The sequence below is a fragment of the Urocitellus parryii genome, chromosome 2 (genome assembly GCF_045843805.1).
Source record: "Urocitellus parryii isolate mUroPar1 chromosome 2, mUroPar1.hap1, whole genome shotgun sequence".
Taxonomy (NCBI): Eukaryota; Metazoa; Chordata; class Mammalia; order Rodentia; family Sciuridae; genus Urocitellus; species Urocitellus parryii.
The window spans coordinates 3,641,679-3,666,463 of record NC_135532.1 but is presented as its reverse complement, the minus strand read 5'-3'; the positions used below and the strand labels follow the sequence as shown (position 1 = coordinate 3,666,463).

General features: G+C 45.2%; 1 protein-coding gene across 1 annotated transcript in view; it reads left to right on the top strand.

Moving 5' to 3' along the window:
- The window catches only part of Myo16 (myosin XVI), a 394,733-nt gene that overhangs the window by 263,258 nt on the left and 106,690 nt on the right, over positions 1 to 24,785 (top strand). The window contains exons 23-26 of the mRNA XM_026399873.2: positions 9,591 to 9,666; positions 13,338 to 13,513; positions 15,739 to 15,819; positions 16,289 to 16,494. Coding sequence (XP_026255658.2) covers positions 9,591 to 9,666; positions 13,338 to 13,513; positions 15,739 to 15,819; positions 16,289 to 16,494 — 539 coding nt within the window. The remainder of the gene's footprint in view (positions 1 to 9,590; positions 9,667 to 13,337; positions 13,514 to 15,738; positions 15,820 to 16,288; positions 16,495 to 24,785) is intronic.

The window sequence follows — 24,785 nt, the reverse complement described above, 5'->3', positions numbered from 1 at the left end:
CTTGGTCTGCTTTCTGACCTGGGTCCTTCTCCTGGCTTCGCTTTACAGTGAGGTGCAGTCCCTCATTTGGGGAGTCAACACCACCTCCACTCTGTCCTCTTGGAGCACCTTCCAGGTAGGAACTGGGAGCCCCAAGACAGGAGAAGAAGAGGCCAGCAGGGAGGACGGCGGGGTTGGCTTCATCCGGTCTAGAAAAGAACTGGTGCTGCATCTGTGCAGAGAAGAACGTGAATACAGGGAGCAGTCACGGAGGAAGTTGAGGAGACAGGTGGAGGACCGTCAGGTGACACCAAGGCTGTTGCATAGCAGGCAGCAGCTGCTGTCCCCAAGACTGGGAGGCAAAGTGGGCGAGCCTGTGCCCTGCATCCCAGGTGGGGAGGCATGTGGAAGAAGCTGGAGCCTGGGCAGCTGACCCTGGAAGCTGGGACCGTGAGGCACGTGGATGAACTCGGGGGGAGGAGCTACGGCTTCCGGTGGAGGAGAGAGAGCCCCAGAGCTTCCGTCCCCTGACACATCCCACCTCTGCCAGAGTCCTCCTGGCACAGCCTCCTCTGGAAGGCCCAGCAGAAGCTCTTAGGAACCCGGGGCCTGCAGAGCCCTGCTGAGCTGGGCAGTAACCAGCTTTGTACCAGCTGACACATGTCAGGAAGCTGGGCATCACTAGGCACCTGGGTCCCCATCTCCGAGAGTGCACACATAGAAAAAAATAGATTTTATGGACAGAAACACATCTAGGTTGACTATATGTGAAAATGGGAGAGAGAGGTCATTACTATTACTTTTACTATTTTCCAAGTTTTATAAATATACTTGTATTAGGACTAGTCTCTGCTACTTTGCTTGATTTATTCCAAATTTAGTTCTTGAACCCTGACTGAGGTCCAGTTGACAGATACCTTTTATAACCCTTGACATTAGCCACACTAAAAGCCATTTGGGAGTCTAAGTAGATGATGTCCACTCAAGCCTATCTACTATCCGTACTGTACAGTCCCTTACCACAGTGCTTTTATTGGTAGGCTGTGCTAATCGTGACATTGTGTGCAAACTGGCCAGAGTTCAACAGCAAATTGAACTGAGAAGACAGCTTAGGGGAAGCTCAGTGCTCACACCCCACAGTTAAGGCCCACAGCGTGCCCCAGCAGTGACTTGCAGGTTGACAGGTCGAAACTAGAGCAAAAGTCCCCTCTGCCCACCCTGCAGCCCACTGTCCCTTCTCTGTCCCTCCTCACACTCTCATTCATTTTCTGCATCTGCAAGTCTCCAACTTGAATGTGCATCAGAATCAATGGGGAGCAGGTGGGAAATGCAGACTCCTGATGCCCGCCCCCCAAACGAGGTTTCCCGAGTTTTGGGTGAAGTCTAAAGGATTTGCACTTATATTAATAAGTGCAGATGTTCTGCCGGGGTCCTGAGAAACACTGGAAATGTAGCCACGCGGTGCCTCAGGTTGGTACAGCCCCCACAGGCACAAGGCCCACGCAGGGCTGAGCTGCAGTGGAAGAGCTGCCTGTTCCAGCATGGGTGACCCCTGCCCCTTCTTAAACAGGGCAGGAAGGGACGCCAGCTGCTCCAGTTCAGGGAATGAGAATCCGTGTTGGTGGGCTGAGCTATTTCTGTGGCTTTGGATTTCGGTTGCCTTGGTGATGAGCCAAGCCTGAGCCTGGCAGCCTTGGTTAGGAGGAGAATATACGAGGGTTCCGCGTCGTAGCTTCTCCTTTCTTTGTGAAGCCAGGAACCTCGGTGTCTTGATGAACCGTGATTCACAGCCGTGGAAAGGGTTCGATACCCCCCTTTCTTCATCTAGAGCTGACACAATTCATCTTCTAATTGTGTTTACTGTGGTGCCACAGTGTTGCAGCAAGCGCGTCCCCAAAGCAGCCTGCTGTCACTGCTCTCGCTTATGTCGCACCCTGCGCTTGGCATCCACGCGGAAGCACTTGAGTGAGCGCGGCTGAAACACAGGCAAAAGCCGTGGCTCTCTTGAGTCATTTAGTGAACAGAATCGTTCCAAAGGAAATTTTTGAATGCATGACAATTTTCTTAAAGATTCGTAGCAGGTTGTATGCATATAAATTTCTCTATTACATGCCTGAGGGAGGCTGTCACCCACGGCATGAAACCCACCTTCCAGTCTTGAGAGGGAGGGAGAATGAAGGCCTGAGGATCCATCAGGTAAAGATGGCAGGGGGGCGGGGAGGACTGGCCTGGCCTCTGTCTTTGGTTCCTTTCATGTCTTTCTCCTTTCATTCCCCAAATAATGAGCCAGCAAGAAAAAGAGGGACAGAGCCCAGCGGTCAGCTGCCCCAGTGGCCAGAAGGGCCTGCCACCTCAAATCTGCTTTCCGCCACTCCTGCCACCTGGCGGGCCTCTGGGAAAAGGACCTTTCTCTGTCCTCCCACCACCCCAGACCCACAGAGCTCTGGGTGATTGCTGGGAGAGATTGTGTTTTCCCTGCATGGAGATTCTGTGTCCACTCCCCTGGGCTTTGGGGCCACTTCCCTTTGAATGACCCAGGATCCCCAGTGGGGGTCCCTGCTGTTTGGCATCTTCTCTTGGTGTCTTTTCTATAAACTTGTGGCTGCATGGCTCAAGGCCACTCCTGCTGGAGGCCAGTGACCCATGGATGGCTGGTGACTTTCATGTGGCTCCCTTCTAGGGAGGATCCTTCTGTTTGGGAGCCATGTTTGTAAAGGTCTAAATTCATGTCATCCAGCAAAACCACAGGATGTCATAGGATGACTCCTTGTTGGGCAGACAGTCCATGCGGTAGCCTCAGGTAATGGCCAGGTGAGTCCAGGGGTCCTTCTCAAGTCCGTGATGGAAACCAATCTGGACTGAGAAGCAGCACAGGTAATCGTTAGAAATAAGAGCTAGAACACGATAGGTGGTGTGCCCAAGTAGATAAAAATATCCTTTCCCTTACTTACCTTCAAAATGAGAGAGACAGAGAGGGACGGGAGAGAGAGCTGGAGAGGGAGGCTCCGTGTGGCTTGCTGGCCTGCAGATGAGAAGTCGGGCACTGTCAGTATTTGGTCCTCCCCCGTAGCTTGGCACCTCTGAGAGCTGGGCCTGTGTGGTTGTGATCGTGTTGGATCCGAATAGGCCGTGGGATGCCCAAGAGCTAGTTAATCAGGGCGAGTGGCTCTTTCTGCAGTGTATGCCTAGATGAGAGCACCCCATTGTGCCCAGTACCGTCATTACTTGTCAGCTAAGGATTGGAATATTTTTCCAGCTAAGCTTGGAATATATTTTAAAAAACAAGTTTGGGTGTTTGGGGAGCAATTGGCTTGGATGGGGTTGTGTGGAACTGACCTACCTCCCAGTGTGGCTGGGTCCCCTGAACCTCTAGGGCCTTCGAGGACGAAAGATGGAAGAAACTCAGATTTACTCTCTGACTGCTGAGCTGGACATGGTCCACCCTGGCCTCGGCCACCCTGCTTCTCAGGCTTTCAGAGGCAGCCTGGATTCTAGACCACGGACCCTCCGACTGAGGACTTTACACGGCTTCCTGGTTTCCAGTTTGCCCATGGCAGATCTCAGCCTTCATGATGGCTTGAGCCAATTCCCCATGATGTGTATTTTAGTATCTATGACCCTATCGATGCTATTTCTCTGGAAAGCTTGACTTATACAAAGGTTGTCTATTCATTCAAGACTAAAACAAGACATGTCGACCATTTTTAGCTATGTCCAACTAAAACAACATCTTTAAAACAAATCTTTTAATCATGCTTATTAAAATCATAGTTTTCTTTTTAGCATGTACAATTCAGAAATCTCTAGGTCCATCAGATTTCAGCACAGTGCTGAGTCTGGGTGTGTGTCACCCACACCTCCCTGCACTGGGGCCAGGTCAGAGCCAGTGAGTGGGGTCAAGACTTCCAGCTCTGCCTCTCCACGTAGGAATCAGTGCAGAAGTACTTACCCGGCACTGCTCACCCCATAGCCAGAGAAGCACGACAATGACCTAGCGGGCAGACCTGCTGTCCCCACCCAGCAGTCGAGGGAACCCATGCTTGCCAAGGAGGTGGAGAGGGACTGTCCTCCCTGCCCAGGGCTGAGGTGATGCCCTGCCTCCTCCCTGGGAGCAGTACTAAAGGGATCCCATGAGGGTTAAGCTGGAAACTTCAACACCCTCTTTGCAACAGTTGCCTGGGAGGTCAGCAAGGATACAGGGTGGCACACGCCATGGACCACGGGATCTCCCAGAGTTACAGAACACCACGGCCTACAGAAGCAGAGGTCAAAATGTTAAAGTCCCCATGGAACATATATCAAGATAGGCCCTGTGCTGGACCATAACTCAGAACCCAACACATTTGAAAGAACGGACAAGAAATGGAGAAGGTCTGCCTACCACAGTGGGTGTTATGGTTTGGATATGGAGTATCCCCCAAAGCTCACGCATTCGTTAGACAATGCAAGAAGGTTCAGAGGAGAAATGATCAGGGTGTAAGAGTCTTAACCCCATCAGTGAATTGGTCCCTGCTGGGATTAACTGAGTGGTGGCTAGAGGCAGGTGGGTGTGGCTGGAGGAAGGGGTTAACTGGGGGCATGGCTATGGGGTGTATATTTCGTATCTGGAGATGGAGTCTCTCTGCTTCTTGATCACCGTGATGCGAGCTGCCTTCCTTCACTACCCTCTCCCACCATGATGTTCAGCCTTACCTCGAGCCCCAAGGAATGGAGCCGGCCTTTTATGGACTAAGACCTCTGAAACCGTGAGCCCTCAAATTAACTCTTCCTCCTGTCCAGCTGTACTGGTCAGATCCGTTAGTCACAGCAGTGAAAAAGCTGACCAAAACAGTGGGACTAAACTAAAAATCAACAAAGGCTTGGAAACGGGCAGTACCCTTTATATCACCCACGGATTAAAGAGGAAAGCTGAGAGAATTTTAAAAATGTATGTTCAACGGAATAAAAATGAAAACGCAACCTAGTAAATTTGTGAGTTAAAACAAGATGGAAAGGGAAATTGACAGCCCTAAATCCACATGTTAGAAAATAGGGCAAGTTTGAAATCCATCATGTGGGCTTCTGTCCCAAGAACTAGGGAACAAAGTCCACCAAAGCAAGCCATGGAGGGTGGTGACAGCAGAAGCCAGTAGAACTGGGGAGAGGCGAGAATCTTCCCAACAGAGCTGGCCTTTGGAAGCACCAGTAAAAACGATAAACCTCTAGTAGGACTGACAAAGAAAAAAGAAAAAGAAAACACAGGTAGCCAGGAATGAAACAGGAAACATACCTACATGCCTCGCATACATCCAAGATCAAAAGGGAACACGACCGATAACCCCATTGTGAATTTGACCGAATCATGAAATGGGCCTGTTCCTCCGAAAACATATGCTACCTCAGTTCACCCAATATAAAACAGATAATTTGAATAGGCCTATCAAGAAAATGAATCTGTAATTTAAAATCTCCCAAAAAAAGAAATCCCCCTGTTCCAGATGGTTTCCCTGGAGAATTCTACCAAATGTTTGAAGGAAAATTAACACCAACTTTGTACAAACTTGTCCAGAAAATAAGAGAGAGAACACTTCCCAGTTTGTTTTATCAAGCTGGTATTATCCTGATACCCAAACCAGGCAAAGGCTTTTACAGGCACACGCGTACACACAAGAAAACTGAAGATAAATATCACTCATGAATATAAATGCAAAACACTGCTAAAATATCAGCAACTACAATTCAGGAATATATGAAAAGAACTGTCCACCGTGGCCAATGGGCATTTTTACCCAGGAGTGCAAAGCCAATCTGATGTTTGGAAATCAATCGAGGTAATCCATCACATTAACAAGCTGAAGAAGAAAAACATCACAGCATCACCTCAAGGAATAAAAAAAAAAGTTTTGATAAAATTCAATATCCATTCATGAGGAAAACTCTAAGAAAAATAGAAATGGTAGGGACAGCCTCCACCTGATAAAGAGCATCTGTGATGATCTACCGCTGGCTTTGTTTTTAATGGCTGAAAACCATGTTTGAGCCCAAGATTGGAAACAAGGCAAGGATTTCTGCTGTGTTCTAGCAAAGTGTCATGAGGCAAGAAAGGAAATCAAAAGTGGACAGATTGGAAAGGAAGAAATAAGAAATTTATATTTATTTAAGACATAAATTTCAGTGTGCAAAATCCCAAGGAATCCACCAAGATTAAAAAAAATAAAGACCAAAGAAGTAATAAGTGAGTATCGCAGAGTCAAAAGATACAAGATGAACATAAAAATTCCATTGCTTGTCTATATACTAGTAATGGGCACTGAGATTAAAAATGCAATAACATTTACAGTCACTCATAAACGATGCAATACTTGGGTATAAATCTAACAAATTATGTAGAGAATGTAATGCTGAAAACCACAAAATGCTGATGAATGAAATCATAGTCTAATTAAAAGGAGAGACATGATATGTTCTTAGATTAAAAGACAACAGAGTAACTCATCAACTTGGTCATAATGAACACAGACAAGTCTCCCAGAATTGGCATTCAAATCCAATGCTATTTCTAACCAAATCACAGCAAAATTTTTGTAGATGTAAAGGAAAAGGTGACATAATTCTAAAAGTCATATGAAAAAGAGAAGAAGCTAAAGTAGCTGAGGCCAGTTTTATAAGTAGAGTTGGCGTAATCAGCCTGTTGGACTCGACATTGTGGTTTAAAGCTTCAGTGACCAAGACAGTGTCCAAAGGCCAGACACACGGATCAGCAAAGCAGAATAAAGAGCCCAGAAGTAGAGCCCCACAAACAGATGGCGATTTCTGGGAGGTGAGCAAAATTGGCAACACACAGGACCAATGTGCTGATGTTATGTTCTCTGTTTTCACCATCCTAATCAATATCTCCATTATGATTATTTGTAAAATGCTATCCTTGCAGGAAACTGAAGAAGGGTACACATGATCTATCTGTATTATTTTTTGCAACTTCATGTAAATCTAAAATTATCTTTCCAGTGTAGTGATCAAGGGGAATGAAGGAAGGGTGGAAGGATGGGATAAGGAGAGAGTGGAGTGGACCTTACCTACCTTTTCTATGTACATGTCAAATATACCACAGTGAGTTTCACCATCATGTACATCCCCAAGACACTGATTTTAAAGACAAAATGTCTATCTGTAAATAGGAGAAAGGTCAGTAGAGAGAAGAGAACAGGGAAGAGTAATGGAGGGGAAGGGGAAGTTCTGGGGACTGAATTAGAACAAATTATGTCCTATACTTTTACAATTATTTTATGATTATCATAATTACTTTTATAATCAATTCTATTCTCATGTATAACCAAAAAAAGAACCAATGAAATATTATAATTAAAAATTATATTTAAATTAAAATGCTAATTCAAAATATTTAAAGGTGATGGGAACACATTATTTATGTATATAATAAATGAGCATGAAGGGATACCATATATTTAGATTTTTTAAAAAGTAAAAAGGTCCTTTCCATTTATTTATTTATTTATTTTCGCATTATGATTCTTAATACACCTTTATACCACAATTTATCATATCTCTGATTGTATATGAGGTATGTTGACACCAAATTCACATCTTCATACATGTGTTTTGTATAATGATGAGGGTCTCCTTTCACCATCCATGCTATTCCCCTTCTCCCTCCCTTTCCCTCCCACCCCTATTCCCTATCTAGAGATTTTTAAATTGCCTTTGACAAAGCCAACACCAAACTTCTTTAGATTGAAGAAATTATCATGATTAAAAGACCAAATATGAATTCAGTGACATTTTACCTTTGACTATAATGAAAAGTGCATGTGCACCTGCCTGCCCATGCACAGTACGTGTTCTGTGTTTCTCAGCTCTGTCCACTAAGACCATAGAACGTGATTCTGCAATCTGCATTTGGGGTAAAATTGGGAGTTCATAACCCACTTCAATCTAATGTATGAAATATGATATGTCAAGAGCTTTGTAATGTTGTGAACAACCAATAAAAAAAAAAAAAAGACCATAGAAGCACCAGTGATCCAGTAGCAAGGTGCTATGGTACACCCCAGGGTGCAGATAATGATCTTGAGTGCCGTCTCTCCATGACAGTATGAAAGATTCCTCGAAGCAATACTTGATTTCAGATTTGGGGCCAAAAATAAATATTTAAAACCACATGTCAATAATCCACTAATGCCGATTTTATGTACTGTGTCATCAGTCATTTGATTACAGGGGTAATTACGATAAAATAAGTAAGCTGTTTTGGTAGTGCCTACCGCCCATATCTACAGTGGGCTGTCAACCCAGCCTGTCAATATGTGTCCATGTGTATCTTATGAATAAGGTCAGAGGCTTTTAGAGTTGGAGGGCCCTAGAGAATATGATTTAACACCGGAAGGACAAAAGTGATTAAGTTGACCTGCTTTGTGGTTCATTAATTATATGCAGATGCCCTACCAATAAAATACATGAATAAGTAAATGTCAATAATATAAATAAATATATAATGTGAATAAATAAGTAAATAAAAACTGTGTGCCCTGTAAATATCAGGATGCTGTCTGTGGACGTTTGTGCCCTTGTTCGAGAACAACAGGGGAGCTCTGCACTTGGGTTTTAACGGGAGACCTGGAGATTCCTGTGGCTCAGGCTCCTGTGACATCAAGGAATCCACACAGAGCTTTACTGAAGGAGGACACGTGAGCCCTGGGACTAAGGGCCACGTAGGGACATGGACCACCAGGGATTGTGTGGCCCTTCTCTAGGTTCCTCCCACAGACCCAGTGGACTCACGGCCTCTCTGTGTCTGTCAATCCCCTCCTGTCCCAGACCCTGTCCTCCCTGGGAATCCCCAGAGTGGCAAGTCTAGCCACTGTTTCTCCCTCTTGATTTCTACCAGGGGTGATGGTAGGAAGAGAGAAAGGACAGCCACTGGCACCCTGCCCAGGGTTCTGTGCCACGGGATGCTTCTGAAAGGAGCTGATATTGAAATGGACAGGCTCCCTGATGGAGGTGTGGCTGGATGGCTTCTCATGACCCCTCTGGGAGCTCCTCCTTAGCTCAGACAGATGCAGTTAGACTGTCTCTCTAAAGACCAGGTCTCCCAGCCATACTGGATACCAATAAAACCAGGCAATTAAGTCACCCAGATGTGTGTTCTTCGATAATTGTTTCTCATGTTTTCTTCGTTCAAAAGACATCCACTGAACTGGCGGTTACACGGTCTAACAGCAAGCAGCCCTTAATAAGGAGACCACGGGCCATCTCAGACTGCCATCACTACACAGGCTCAGTGTCAGGAGCCCGTACTAGGTTAGCTGATTTTTGAGTTGCAATCCTTAAGAATAAAGGGGCGTCAGGATGTGAGTCATCAGCCTTTGCCCGTAAACTCAGGATCAGAAGAGAGCCTTGCAAAACAGCAGAGGAGCAGTGTCCCCTCTTTAAGTACAGAATGAGAACATGCAGGCGATGGCTTTGAACTTGCATGCAGTGTGAGCTCTCAGACCTGAAGAGACTTCTTTCATGAATAATTTAAAATATCAGCTGAATTGAATTATTCTTTAAAGGAATTTATTTTCATGGTCATGATTAATCCGTAGTAATTATGCTATTTTCTCTTATTATAGGTAATGTATGAGATTGTTGGAGCAATTGAAAAAAATAAAGACTCCCTTTCACAGAATCTTCTATTTGTAATGAAAAGTAAGTTGATTTCTCCCTACACTGGTTAAAATGCCATGCACTCCTTATTTCTTGAATTTTTTTTTCCTACAAAATATGCTACTAGCAAAAGGATAATTGAAATATCTTTTGCATTGTAATGCCCAGAATAATAAGGAATGTGTCTTGCCATACTGTGCATTGGTTACAATTTAATTCGGAGTCCAGTAGAAACCATAATTTAACTAAGCTTTTAGCAGATAGGAATGTAAAACACCTTTACTACTTTAGTGGTATGAATATAAAAAAGCTATTTTGTGAAGACTAATGAAGATGAATATGGCGTCCAAAGTTATTTAGGCCACAGTAGGGTGAATTTCATTACTTAAGGTTCCGTGAAGCACAACCAGGGATGGTCTTTTATTCTTATGCACATCCAGTTATAGAGTATTAATGCCACCAAGTAGAAGGAGCCAGTACGTTTATAAATCTGCGTGTATGCGTATATGTGTATACGTGTATTTACAGATAGATAGATAGATGGATGGATTTATCAGTTCCTTCTACTTAGTGGACATTAATACTCTACATACATATTGAATTTGATTCTATACTATATATAAAACAATGTATTAAATTCATATATATTCCAATCGTATACATATGTGTATATATATGATTCTGTCTCCTCTAGTAGTTATTTTCTTAGTGGCATTTCTGCAGTGATTCACATTTTTCTAGTGACCCCTTTAGTGAATGTAAGCTCAGCTTCTTTTGTGCTTTAAGGTGCTCTGGAAGCAAAAGAGCATTTGTCTCTCCTGGACAGGAAGATGCCTTTCATGAAGGACTTAGGTGCCTCTGAGCTGGAGATCAGATGTCCACGTCACTTCTGGTCTCAGGACACATCTGCCTCAGGTTGCAGCAGCATGGTTGTATCAGAGTCTTCCCGGGGCAGGGGTCACTGTGCTGGCCTCTCAGAACATGTGCTCCTTGGGAGTTGTCTTAGCAGAGACCAGTGTTGAAGCATGGACTGGGGATGGTATCATGATCAAAGGAGGAATTGCAGTAATTGATCTGACCTGTTATCACTGGAAATGTCTTGCTCCTAGTATGCAGTTACCTGCACTTTTATTTTTAATGACCTTCCCTTGGGGTCTTGTCTTTTAGCGAAGATCTAATATATAGCATTTTTTAGAAGTTGGCACAATGCTTTTTTTTTTAAATTTCATGGTGATATATTATATCTACCTATCAATATACATAGATTATATATAAAATAAAAGGGGATCAGGCAAACAGTGTGGTCCATGTTTATGTCTGGTGTTTTCAGTTTTATTGAAGGCTGTTATCCTTCAGTTGGAAGATAATGTGTTGCATTATTTGTGTGGGCCCACACACATTTAGACTTGCTATACATATGAATAACAATTGCTTTGTTATTGTTTACGAGGGTCATGGTACATACTTGTTGTTTGTTTATTTTGAAGTGGTTTCAAACTTAAAGACAAGTTATAAAGTCAGTACAGAAAACTCCCAGTTTCTTCAGATCAGGGTTTCAGGGCCTTCTCTCCTTCCCTCCCTCCATCTCCCTCCCTCCCCCTTCCTCCTCCATGTGTGTATTTTCGGAACCACTTGAGAACAAGTCACTCATCTGCTAATGACTACATGTCAATGCACATTCCAAAATGAGGACATTGTCTTACTTGAACTCAGTAAATTATCAGAATATTGATCATTGATACAATGCTGACATCTAATCCAGAGCTCAGATAAAGCCTTGGCAATTGTCCCATTAATGTCTTTTATAGCGATTTCCCACAGTTCAGGGTCATTTCACTTCAATCTTTAATCTTGGACATTTCCATAGTTTTCCTTTGTTTTCCATGACATTGTTTTCAAAAATTAAATATCAGTTATTTGATGCAGTGTTCCTCAATTTGGGGATATTTGAGTTTTACTTACATCGGAATCAAGCTGAGCATTTTTGCCAGGAACCCCTCAGAGGTGGAATATGCATCCTCAGTGCACCAGAGGCAGTGACCACCATAAATGTCCCTGAAGCTGTGATGCGCGACTGCTTTGATACGGTGGTGTCTGCCAGCCTCTCGGTTTCCAGAGTTGCTGGTTCCTCTTTGGCATTGATGAGTGACCTGAGGGGAAGCACTTGGAGACCGTGCGAATGTTCTGTTCCATCAGCCTCTCCCAGCTGGATCTGCAGGCATCTGTCATGCTTGCTTGAATCAGTTATTCCTCTGACAGTTGCAGAACGCTGTCCCCCCACCAACAGTGGCCTTCTGCTATGACACTCCATGTCTCCTACTTCACTGGCTCCTTTGCTTATATGACCGGGTAGACTCAGGTGTTCTTACTGTATTCAGTGAGCCATATACCACTACATCATTATTTTGATGCTAAAATTCTTCAAGGCTTGGCCTGTTAGAACACCTTCAGGCCAGCTCCAGTGTCCTTTTGACAGGTTCCTGTGACTTTTTTAGTGTTCCCTCATATCTGGTCTTCCAAGACAGTGTCAGATCTAGAATCAGCCTGTTTGGTCTTTGGGAAGTATGGAATTGAGGAACACTGAGCTCACTGCTTCTGTAGTGTCTTTGATTTTAGGTATTTTCAGACCTCACCATTTAAGAGACAGACATAGATAATATTTAGATATGCAGCTGTGCATTAAAAACAGTGGCTTTTTCCCATAATTTGAAGCCAACACCACAGGGTCCCTTCCCACTCCTGCCTCTGTAATTACGTCCCCGTTCTTTGACCGCTCTCCCGTTTCCCTGCTTGTTTATTAATGTGACTTTTCACTGAAGGTGGTGCAGATTTAGATTCTATCTGCCTTATTTTGCACCTGGGCAAGCAAAACCCCTGAGTGTGGGAAGGGTGGCAACTAAACTACTTCACTGTTACACGCTCTCCCTGCCCGGTGGGCTGAGCATGATCTGAAGTGATTGCTGCATGTGATTTCACATTTCAAGCCTTGCAATTACCGCCAAGGTACTGTCATCATCCTTTGATAAAGAGGGAAACTTAGGCTCCAAAAGCTGTCTACACACAGAAAACCAACCCCAAGAGTGCTCCCTCTTGTCTTTACCAGCCATCCACATTGTTTTCAAATTGCTGTTGAAATGTGTGATCCAGACTCCACTCGTTCCACCTCCTCTTCTCCCTGAGATGTCCAGATAGGAACGTGGACCTAGAATGACATAGCGTCTAAAATGTATCAGCTCACTTTGACCCTGGCATCTTGACTGCATTCAGCAAAAGGGGTTCTCTGCCCGCTTCTTTAGCCTAACAACAGGTGCAGCCAGGTGAGGCTCTGAAATGGTCTACTGCCCAAGGTGCTGCTTTCCTGGAGTGGGAGGGGCTGTTCTGACCAGAACCAGATGTCTTCCTAAGGTGGCCAGCTGCACCAAAGCCCCTCAGGTCTCAGCTGGACAGTGCCCATAACCAGGAGGCAGTGCCAGGCAGAGAGCCAAGGGCCAGGAGCTCAGGTGGAGAATGAGGGGTCAGAACACCTGGCCCAGGGCAGCTAGGTCAGGGAATGAGACAGGACCGTTGGGGGGAAGGGGCAGACTTGTAGCACCTTTTATATCTCAGCACAGAATGCTTTAGTGGTTAAAGTGCTTTTATAAGGAATAAATTTAACGTTCAAGTAAATAATGATTTTAACAGCACTTAACAACGTCCATTTACTTATTTCCTAGCTAGTGAAAATGTCGTGATCAATCATTTGTTCCAGTCGAAATTGTCACCAACGGGATCCCTCCTATCTTCATATCCTTCCTTTAAATTCCGAGGACATAAATCTGCCCTGCTCCATAAGAAAACGACAGCTTCCTCAATTGTTGGAGAGAACAAGAATTATCTCGAGCTTAGCACGGTAGGCACCTCTGTGATTCTTGTTTATTTGCTTCTAGGTTGCTTGGATATTTTCTTTGTTTTAAAAAATATCATAATTCTGTACAATCATGTAAAGAAACTTATATTTTAATAGAAAGAATTAAAGGAAAGGTTACCCACCAGAACCGTCCAAGAGAGGGGACGTTACAGGAAAGTGCAGTGTGGTGACGGACCAGTTGTCCGTGACATCTCATTTGCATTTCATCTGCTTTCCTTTTGGATGAATGGGGACTGAAGTGGGGCAATAGGCTCTGAGGGTACATACTTACCTACCTTATCATTTCTGAGGTTTGGGGTTTCTGAACCATGGATATTTGCTTCTCTTGTAGACATAGAGCATTTTTGATCCTAAAATACTTCTATTGTTTATTTGTAGATTTTTCCCTTAGTTTTTGTTATGCTGATTTGAACATCTGTTCCACATGAATTTGAATGTCCATATAACCTAAAGGTTCTAATTCTAGAAGAGAACTAATATCTCTGTGAAGAGTTATTTCAAACTGATAAGGAAATGTTTGAAGCATGTTCGGCTTCTTACGAATACAGCGCCAGACTGCATTCACGTTATTTTGCTTGTGTCTACCAAAAGAATAGAAGAGGAGGCGTAGAGTTGGGAGAGCATTCAGGACAATCAATTTTAGAAATGCAGTTGCTGCAGCCTGCTGGAATGTGTCGTAGTTTTCCAATTAAAATAAAGGCCTAATCGAATCAACTCTTTTAGTAGAGTGGTGGGGAATGTGAGTGTTTAGCTAGCAGGGCCTAGAATTCTCGACCCTTTGATGTACTTGTCCAGAGCAGGATGAGCACAGGAAGTCCCTCTCACTGCATACAAAATGGCGTCTTTTACATTAAAAGGCAAAGGGTTGTCCTTTAGAAGCACCACCCTCATTCCCACCGCTCTTCTGCACCTTCTGGCTCTTCCTTTCTCCGTCCTCCTGCAAATCGAGAGCAAGTGATCAGCACACCGCTGAACTGTCCTCCGTTATTAGATGTTATTAAGCATCGTGAGGCTGAGAAGGATGGCAGAGGGGAGGAGATTGCAGCGGCTTCTCCACACAGAACGGGAGGCTGAGCACTCCTGCTCAGGGATGGAGATTTGCCTTGTGTGTTCCACCCCTCACTTCCCTAGCCGTCCCCTTTTTAATGCCCTTGTCCTGCAATCCACCCCTGCAGCCAGGAGGACGGCTTTGACCTGCGTTGCCTGTGCACTGCATTGGTAGGAGACACCTTGAAGTGGGGCCAGTCCCTGCACAGTGCGTTCCCTTGTTGGTTACAGTCAGTCCTCCTGCTCCGAGGTCATCGTAATGGGGGGAAGGGAGCTACTGTCATTGCAGTAGCACCAGGCTCAGAGGATTTTGCATCAGGAGTCCTTCTTGTGGTTTGGAGAGAAGTGGCTTTCTGTCAATCCGTGTGTTGGTCTGAGTCTGTGTGGTGCTGTGGATGAGGCAGTGCACTAGTGGTGAGGTTTCTTTTAACCCCTGCTGGAATCTAACTATCTACCTCCCGCCCTTTTAATCTTCGTCCATTGGCCTCATTTCCACTGATCGTTTTGTGTCTCCATTATCTTCACTACATGTGATTGTTTTTCTTTTGAGAACGTGTGTGTAATTACTTATTGAAGAAAACAATCTATTATCGTTTTTCACAGACAAATAACTTATTAATCTCATTTATTAAGAGAGAGGGTGGGGGAGAGAAAGAGGAAAGGAAGGAATGAGCACAAGTGTCCAGCCCATACCCACATGCAGTGCTGCTTATATTCTAAATTTCAGGAAGCACACTAACACTTGTGGAAGCATCTACTTCTTATAACCTGAAATCTCCTTCATCCCCAGAGAATAATATATACAAAGGACTTGTAATGACCAGAACAGTGCAGGGAGGTGATTGGGATCTGTGTGTGTTCTCAAATGAAGATGGGCATGGATGATGGTGGGCCTGATTGACAGCCTTGCCCTTGAGAGGCCGGAAGCTGGGGCTCTGTTTGACCTGCAGGTGCCATTCATCAAGGTACAGGAGCATTACGGAAAGATCGTCTGGTCCTGGTTTTTATAATCTGTTTTATGCCTTTGCCTGTGGATCTACATGGATGCAAACCTTAGTTTCTATTTTTTCCTTCCAAACTGAAATTTAGTAATTAATTAAAATCTGAGCCAAGCTCACCCTTTCCCTGTCTTTTCCTCCCTCGTTCTTTTCTCATTACAGATATTAAAAAAGAAAGGAGCGTCTACATTTCGGCAAAGACTGGAGCGCAGCGATCCCACCAGCACAGCGTCACAGCTCAGGGTCAGTAAAAATGCCAAGGGCCTAGTGAGTCTGTGTCAGCCGCACCAGGGTCACATGGAATTCTTTTCCATTTCTGAAAACTTGAATACCTTCAGGGAAAAGTAAATACACACACACACACACACACACACACACACACACACAGTAAGTGAATATGTGATATACAATAGAGTCAGATTGGAGATAAAGATTCGTATTTAAAAAACAAAAACAAAAACAAAAAGCTGGATTTAGTGACATATGCCTGTAATCCCAGCAATTCTGGAGGCTAAGGCAAGAGGATCACAGGTCAAGGCCAGCCTCAGCAACTTAGCAAGTATCTATACAAAATAAAAGAATAAAAGGGCTGGGGATGTGGCTCTGTGTTAACGTGCCCTGGGTTCAATCCCCAGTACGAAAACCAACAAAAGTGCTCAGAGTTTCCAGCCAGGTTCTCTGGGTGAATCAGCTGGTCTTTCTTTTGCTGTAGAAATCCCTGGCGGATATTACCGGGAAGCTCCAGCACTGCACCCCACATGTCGTTCACTGCATCAAACCCAATAACTCACAGCTGCCAGACGTGTTTGATCACTTCTACGTGTCGGCTCAGCTGCAGTACCTGGGCGTCCTGGAGCTGGTGAAGATCTTCAGGTTCGGGTACCCCGTGCGCCTTTCCTTCGCGGATTTCCTGTCGAGGTAAGTCCCTTGCCCGCTTTGCCTGCTCTTATTTTCTTCTCTTGAGGACGGGGATGCCATGAAACGCACAGTGGCTTTCCCTGGATTTAAAGAGTCATGGGGTTAGGACATCTTGTGTCTCTGTGACGATGAGTGAAAAGTAGAAACAGGCGTCTGTGTGATCTCCTCCTTTTCATCCCTGGGTGCTTTAGCAGTCGTCTGTGGACAGACTGCCGCAGAAGCACAGGAAGGAGCGTTGGGGATTGATCTGGCTTTCATGTGAGGCTGTGGACCATGGCACATGTGCAGGTCACAGTGTGTGGCTGGGTGACTTATGGCCGTGGATGCCATCTTGCTCCCCCCATTCAGCCCTCTGGGACTGTTGGAAGTGAATGAGGTCAAACAGGGCCCTGAAAGTGTGGCCCTGACCTTCCAGGATTCATGTCCTCCTAAGAAGAGACACAAAGAGCGTGTCACCCTGTCTGTGCCCCTCTCCCTTCCTGTTGTCTGAGAGTCAAGAAAGCGGGAGGCCATCTGCAAGCTGAGAAGAGGCCCTCCCCAGGAACAGGATCGCTGGGCTTCTCAGCTCCCCAGACTGGGAGAAATACACTCTGTGGTCTGCACCGCCCAGTCGATGAGATTTTGCTGTGGCAGCCCAGGCCAGGACAGCCGTGTGTCTGAACGTTGGTTTGTAAGGTGTCAAAAGGTGCAGAAGCTGGACCGGTTATCTTGGAACTGTGTTTGTGTGACGTGCTGATTCTTGAGCCAATGGAAGAAAATGAGCTGACCTGCCCATGACCTGCTTTTCAGCCCATCACACCTCTGCTTTTCTCCGTTATTCAGTAGCATTGATTTGCTCTCAAGGTTCACTCAGGTGCTTTCCCTGTTGGAAGACCCATAAAATGGCACATCTTCATTTCAGAGAGATGTGTCTCTTCTCTGAGCTTCAGCACAGCCTTGGGTAGGACATGGGACATGTGACAGCATGAGAGAGGTGCCCATCCTCACCACTAGGTGGGGGGTAGTGAGCTGCAGCCCAGGGCCCAATCTGGCCTGCCACCTGCTTCCTAGGACCTCAGAGCCCAGAGGTTTTTAATAATGGTTACACTTCAAATGATGACTTAAGAAGTATTTAAAGTCCTCAGTTTTAGCTTTTGGCATGGAAGTCTAAGGTGCTGACACCTTGGCCCTTCACATAAAATGTCCGCTCCCCCCTGTGCTGGACCGTAAGAGGCAGGCGTGGCCTCCAGCAGAAGGCTGGTCGCCCTCTGCACTTCTGCATCCACTGTGTGGAGGGGTCTGCTCTTTTCCTCCATCTCAGCCACTTTCTCTCGTGCAGGGCTGAGTCCTGGAGTGCTGAGATCCTTCACTGAAGGGGGGCGAGGCCATCTCTCACCAGTGTATTCCACAGAACAAAAGGACCCGGATCTGTGGCTCTCAGCAGCGAAGGCTAATTTCTCTCCTTGCTGTGTGTGACTGTGGCTCAGAAGTAGCACGGCTTGGCCTGAGTCAGTGCTGGTCTTAGTCTGTGCTTCAGATGGGTCTAAGGCCCAGCCTGGAGTGAGGACATGCTGCTGCGGAGCCAGAGGGAAAAGAATCCTGCTGACATGGCGCCTGCCATTCTCTGCTCTTCCCTGATTAGTCCCAAGACCACGGGGTGGAAAAGGAGCCCCGTGTCTGTTGCTGTCAGAGCACCCCAAAACTTAGTGACATCAAACAGGATTTTTTTTCCATATTCCAGGGTTAAGTGGGACTGGTGGGGCAGGTCTTAGGTGACATCTTTCTGCAGCTGCACGAGAGGCTGGAGGTGGTCCACCTGACTGGCTCGTGGGCGTCTTCACCCAGATGTCTGGTGTCTCTGTGTCCCCCATGGCCCTCCTCTCTAGCAGATTAGTCTGGACTTCCTACTTTGGCTCAAGATCTCAAGGGACAAGAAAGGAAGGTTTATAGTCCTCCTAAAGGCCAGGGCTGGAGCTGCTATAGCAAACTCTCCCTGGATTCCATGGGTTGAAGTTCCAGACAAGCGCCTTTCAATGGGAAGGAGGCCATTGGCAGCAGTGGGGGCAGGGGCCCCACCATGAGCTAGCACACCCTTCCTTACATAGGGAGAACCTGAGCAGGCCACCCATGCTGGGACTTTCCAGTAAATGGAGTTAGTTCAGTATGGAAAACTATGTGTTGTTGTTGTTTTTTTTTTTTTTTTTTTTCAAATTACAGAAGTGAAGTAAAGAATCATATGAGGTCATGCTGAAAAAAAAGTGATTTTGAGAAGTTTCTTTAATACCCTTTCATTAATCCATTTTTTCCCAATTGGCTAATCCACTAATGTGCCATATTTTCTTTCCTACCCTTCCATACCCCCATACTCCCCTCTCCTCCTCTCCTGCCTCCTCTCCTCTTCTCTCAGTTTGCATCTGCCTGCAGGATTAGGAGGGAAGTTCTGGAGTGTGACTCTAGATCCTCTGTGGTGAGCTCCTGAGCTCATGCTCATGGCTCACCTGAGGGTTTATTTACGGTCGGCAGGGAGAGTGAGAGACATCACTGAATGGAGGCGTTACTGTTTAATGAGGTGAACATGTTTGGAAAGGACAGAGGACTTGTCCAGTAAAGGGAGCAGGGTGTTTGGAGTTTTGCTTGGCAGGGGGAGGGACCCTGAGCTATGTTTGGGGGTTGTTGCTGGATGAAGCTCCACTTAGAAATATTCTGAATCATGGAGCTGTTTAAATGACCCAGCTCTCGCTGAAAGGCCACCCTGAAAGAACATAGCCCTGGCATTAAATTGGGTGTGGGGCGAGAGGAAGACCAACTAGTATTTATTGGATTGAAGCTTGTGGGCAGCGGCTGCCCCCTGAAGAAGACACCCTCCAGAGTGGGCACCTGAGCTGAACCTTCTGCAAGTCCCCCGTGTTATGTGTCGGTTAAGAGAAACGAGAGTAGATCAGGTCAGGAGATATTACATCTTCTGAAAGCCTTCCCTGGCAAAGGATGGATGTTCTTCAGGGTACCTTTGCCAGATCTAACTGTATTCTTTCTGCTGAAACTGCTCTGCAGGAATGGATGGATGTGTGGGGTTTAATGAAGCCGGGAAGAAAGAGGGCTTACGACTTTTCAGTGAGTGTAAGCTATGTAAAGAAGCTTACCTAACAGGCTCTCCAAGTCATCTCAGTGTGGACATGACTCAGCGCATCTCTCTTTATAATTTCTTATTCTGCTCCCTGGATTATGGATCAGATGTCCCCCCACAGTGTACTTTAAGGATTTGCAATTTTTCTTTTCTTTTTTTTTTTTTTGCAAACAGGGAGAACTGCAGACTCACAGGATATGTGGGCTGGGTCGTACCTGCTCAGCCTGGCCTCAGGCAGACAGTGTGCAGGCCTGGTGTGAAGGAGTGGGAGAGGCAGGGCCCAGCGTCGGCATAGCCGCAGGTGGCTGGGTTTCGCCAACGGGCAGCCAAGCAGTGTTGTAGGCCAACTCGCCTCCTTTCTGATAGAAGTGGGGACCAAAACTCTTTAGAAATGGGACAGGGAGGTGACTGGAGCCTGCTTTTGTGGTCTGACTCGGGTCCTTGTTTTCACTATTCTGAGTTTTTAGGTCTCCATGACAGTGCCACTCGTTCGTCCTCCTCTCTTCAGTGTATATTCATTCACTTCTCTCTGTTCTCATATTTTATTGAGTCAGGAAGTCAGTATGACTCGGGAGTCCCCCTCAGCTGTAGCATCGTGGTCAAGATCCCTGGTGCCAAGGGTATCTACCCATGGTAGGTCAGCTCTAAAGTCCTCAATCATCGTTCTGTTCCTGATAGGACCCTTTAAGGTGACCACTGGACACAGCTATCAACTGTTGTATAAATGATAACGGCCACATCTTTGATTGATTTTTCCCTAAATGATACTTATCGATGTTTACGAGACACTGGGTACTAGGCTGAGCTCTTTACCAGTGATATCTCATTCAATCCTCGTTGTGCTTCTGTGGGTTCTGTTGGTCCCTGCACTCCTGTTGTGTAACTGAGAAAACTGAGGTTCCAAGGAGTTAAGTGCTGGTCCAAAGCCTCACACCTCATCCTGAGAGGGCTCCTCACCTCACAGCGTACAATCCTGGTTCTGATGCTGACCTCATTCCATTAGTTGCTCTTTCAACAGCTGAGCTATTTCTTGGTGCTTGATTGCCATTAGGATCCACAGGCAATGGCCCAGACCTGCCAGAGCAGCACTATGACGCCAGAGAGGGAATGAAGTTTCTGGAGATTTATAAAATTCAGGAGTGGTCCTTGGACTCTGGATCGTCTTTGCTCTGTTGGTTTGAAAACAGTCCAGTGATTCTGTTGAGTATCTTGGACTGCAGCCAATCCCACACTCCTCACCTGCCATCTTGCAGACTCCTTGAACCGCAGCAGGACAGCTGGTGATGGAGTGAGGCTGCACGCCTAATGATCTCTGGAAAACTAGTTCAAAGAAGTCTAAGGAGAGTGCTGTTTAAAAAGGAGACTGCTCTTTTCACTTAAAATATGTGAAAAGTAAGAATAAAAAGTCTTTCATAGCTGGATGCAGTGGCACACACCTGTAATCTTAATTACTGGGGAGGCTGAGACAGGAGGATCACAAGTTCAGGGCCAGCCTGGGCAATTTAAAATAAAACAAAAAATAGGAAAGGGTGGGGGTGTAGCTCAGTGGTAGAGAACCCCTGGGTCAATCCCCAGTACCACACAAAAAGTCTTTCATAACTTCCTAATAACCTTGGGAACAAATTCCCAAAGCTGACCAGCCCAAATGATTTAAAATGAATCCCCTGAGCCAGCATTCAGTATGATGCAAATGAAACCAGAGTGCTTATTACTATTCCAGTAAATTAGAAAGCTATTTGCAACATGAGTTCAACATTTTGACAAATGCATTGTATTTTTAATGCAATAATAAGGTCCATAAAAAACTAAATCACAGAATTCTGAATTTTGAGCTTGTAAAAGTAGAAGAAAACAACTTTTTTTTTTTCAATCAGTATGTTCACAAGCAGCCGAGAATACTGTTTCTTTTCCCTGAAGACACTAATTAGATTAGACCACCTCACCTTCCCTCAGGAAGCAGGAATGGTGAGGAAGTGGTGCAGATGGCCCTGTAGTTCCCTTCCCAGTGTCCTTGCCTAATCCTGCATTCTCTGCCTTCTGGAACCACTGGACTCACTCTGGGGACCCCAAGCAGCTGGGATGTCTGTGTCCTGGTGGGCATCCGCAGTCTGTCTTCCCTTCCCTCTTGAGAGTACCCACTGCTTCATGGTGTAGCCCCCTGAGACCACTGTTGGGCAGCAGAGGCTCACTGGCCCAGGAGGCCTCACTGGTGGGTGTCATCGCCTATTCAAGGCTCTGAATGCGTTCTACTTCCAACACCAGGCCTCACTGTTGGGTGTCATCGCCTATTTAAGGCTCTGATGCATTCTACTTCCAACACCAGGCCTCACCCAACTCACTCATTGCCCAGCATGGCTGGCTCCTGAGGCGTCCTGCACCGTAACAGAGGAAGATCTTCAGGTACAATAAAGGAGCGATTCTCATAATAAAATCCAGTGGCCTTGATAGCCTGCGTATTTGACTGTAAATCTTCTTTCATGATTAAGTTCCCAGTGACAAATCAAAGTTCAGAGATTAATGCTCCTTACAAATTAGAAGTCCAGAGATAATTCAATTCCAAAGGACTTGAAATCCCAAATATGATTATGGTGCCTTTATGACTTTTAAAGTCTAATGTTCTATATGCATAGGTTAAATAGTCGTCTCCTGCTCATCCTTTCCATATGCTCACTTTGCTTAGTTGTAGCTGAAGGTGTCCCGATGTCTAGGTGTAGCTGGGGCCTCCAGCACTGTGGTCTGTGCTGTTAGTCCCTGTGTTCCTGTGCGTGGCCTACCATATCAAAGTACTGCAGGCGGGGTGGTCTACCCGAGAGACAGACGTTTTTCTCATGGTTGATGTCTGGCAGGGACTCTCCTGGGTTGCAGATGACTGCTTTTGAATATGTCCCCACGTGACCTGGTGGCCATTCCTTGGTGCTTGCCTGGGGCAGGGAGGAGGGCCTTGGAGAGGCAAGAGCAGACTGGCTCTCTGTCATCCCTTCTTGTAAACCCACTGATTCTATTAGATGGGGCCCCACGCTAACAAGCTCATTTAATCTTAGTTGCCTCTCAAGGGCTTCACCTCCAGACACTGGGAATCAGGACTTCGATGTGTAAGTTTTGGAGGTCCACAGGTATTCAGACCAGAGCCATCTTTCAGGGCCTCACGTTCTGTGTTAATTCAGGGCAGTCTCTCGGGATCTTCATGCAGAAAGTCCAATGAATAAATGATAGATATAATAATTCATGCACTAATCTCATACCCACTACATTTAGAAATTGGTTCCTATTCTCTGGTGCAGTGTTCTACCAGCAGGGCTATTCCAAGACACTTTGTGTTGATACTAATATTTTACATTGCCAAAGACAGGTGACCATATGGTACAGTGACCAAGTCAGGCGTGTTCTATAGTGAGGCAGGGGTTGTTAATAACATGCAGGAACACAGGTATAAACTCGGACTCTCCCTGGCAAACCAGGACATATTGTCCCCCTGATGATGCTCTTTACCCCACTCCCTCTTGTAAGTTTCATCTTGCTGATTTACCAGGATTGCTCCTCTGCTCTTTCCAGTGGACTGCAGCTCTGTTAAGGAGGATTGGCAGTGTGGTGCTGCCTGGCACATCGCAGGTGGCCCGCAGGTTCCTGGCTGGATGAACTAGGTGTGAGTGGCCAATGTTGAAGTTTTATGTACTGTTTCATAGTTGAACTCTAAATGTTGAGCGCAAGAAGCTATGTTTATTAAAGATCCGTGCCAAGCGTGTTCATATGTCATGAAAATAGTTGCTGTCATTATCTTATGAGTTAAGAATGTTTGATTACTCTTAGGGTGGCCAAAGAGACTTCAGTGTGGCACAGTGATCCCATAGAGCTCCATAACATTCTCACTCCCAAAACACATTCTAGATCCTTCTCTGAGATTTGTCATCATGTGGTAACCATACAACAATGCATAGACTTGTGCCTTTATTTTACATTGAAAGGAGGCTCCATTTTATGTTTCTCGATTTTTAAATGCTTAATTAGCTGAAGGCATTCTCTGAAATATTCTGAAGGTAGAGGGTCATTTTAAGTGGCAGAAATATTTTTAAGAATAAAACATTGAATCACAGTAGATAGACACTGTATCGATGGTCTCCTCTTCAGGGGAGAAGCTATTTTTAACTCAGGAAGATTCACATAGCTGACCCACTTTTCAGTATTTCTACAAAGTACAGAACCTTCTTCATCTCCATTTTATTCACCTCTGTCTTATAAACTTGAGAACTTACTTTTGTGGCAACTTAATTAGTAAATATTTAGATTATATGAAAGATGCTCACTTTAGAGGCATTTAATTTTGGAATAAAAATTATTAGTTTTTAGTCAAGAAATTCACAGTTTTAAGCAAAACCACATCATTTATTAAGTAATAAAAATGGTAATGAAAACATAGTTTTAAAGTGTAGACTAATGATCTTATAACTATCTCCCCACTTATAACTAAAAATATGTATTTCTGCTAGGACCTCAACTACTCTATCTATAGTTTCCAGAACTTGGAGAACTTCAATTGGAAATGAACCTTTAGCATATTACAAAAAAAATTAAATTTGAAGAAGGAAGAAGGCTTTTAAAGGGTGATGTAAAATTTTTCATTGTTGGTAGTGAGGCAATCAACAGGAGAATAGAAGGACTGGTGCAAGGATGTCCACCATTGAGGACTGGCTAGAGAGCTAGGGAGCTCAGCAGGGTGACATTGCTCCAGCTCCAACCACCGTGACACTAAAAATCAAAGCCCCATGGACTAACAAGAGTACCCGATGTGGCTCACAGTCATTTTCTCTCTGTTTTGAAGAAACTTCTATAAGACCTCTGCAAGGCTAAGAAATAGAAGTAATCATTATACACTACAGCTAATTGATTAACTATGATCTAACAATACAATAGAACAAGAAAGTTAAGCCTATATGTTTTTCAGTAATACAGGCAGCTGGGCACAGTGGCACTCACCTGCAATCCCAGCAGCTCTGGAGGCTGAGGCAAGAGGATCACAGGTCAAAGCCAGCCTCAGCAACAGCGAGGCGCTAAGCAACTCTAAATAAAATACAAAATAGGGCTGGGGATGTGGCTCAGTGGTCAAGTGTCCCTGAGTTCAATTCTGGGTACCAAAAAACAAAACAAAACCCGCAGTGACTTTATAGAATACCAGGAAGAGACTTGTAAAAGG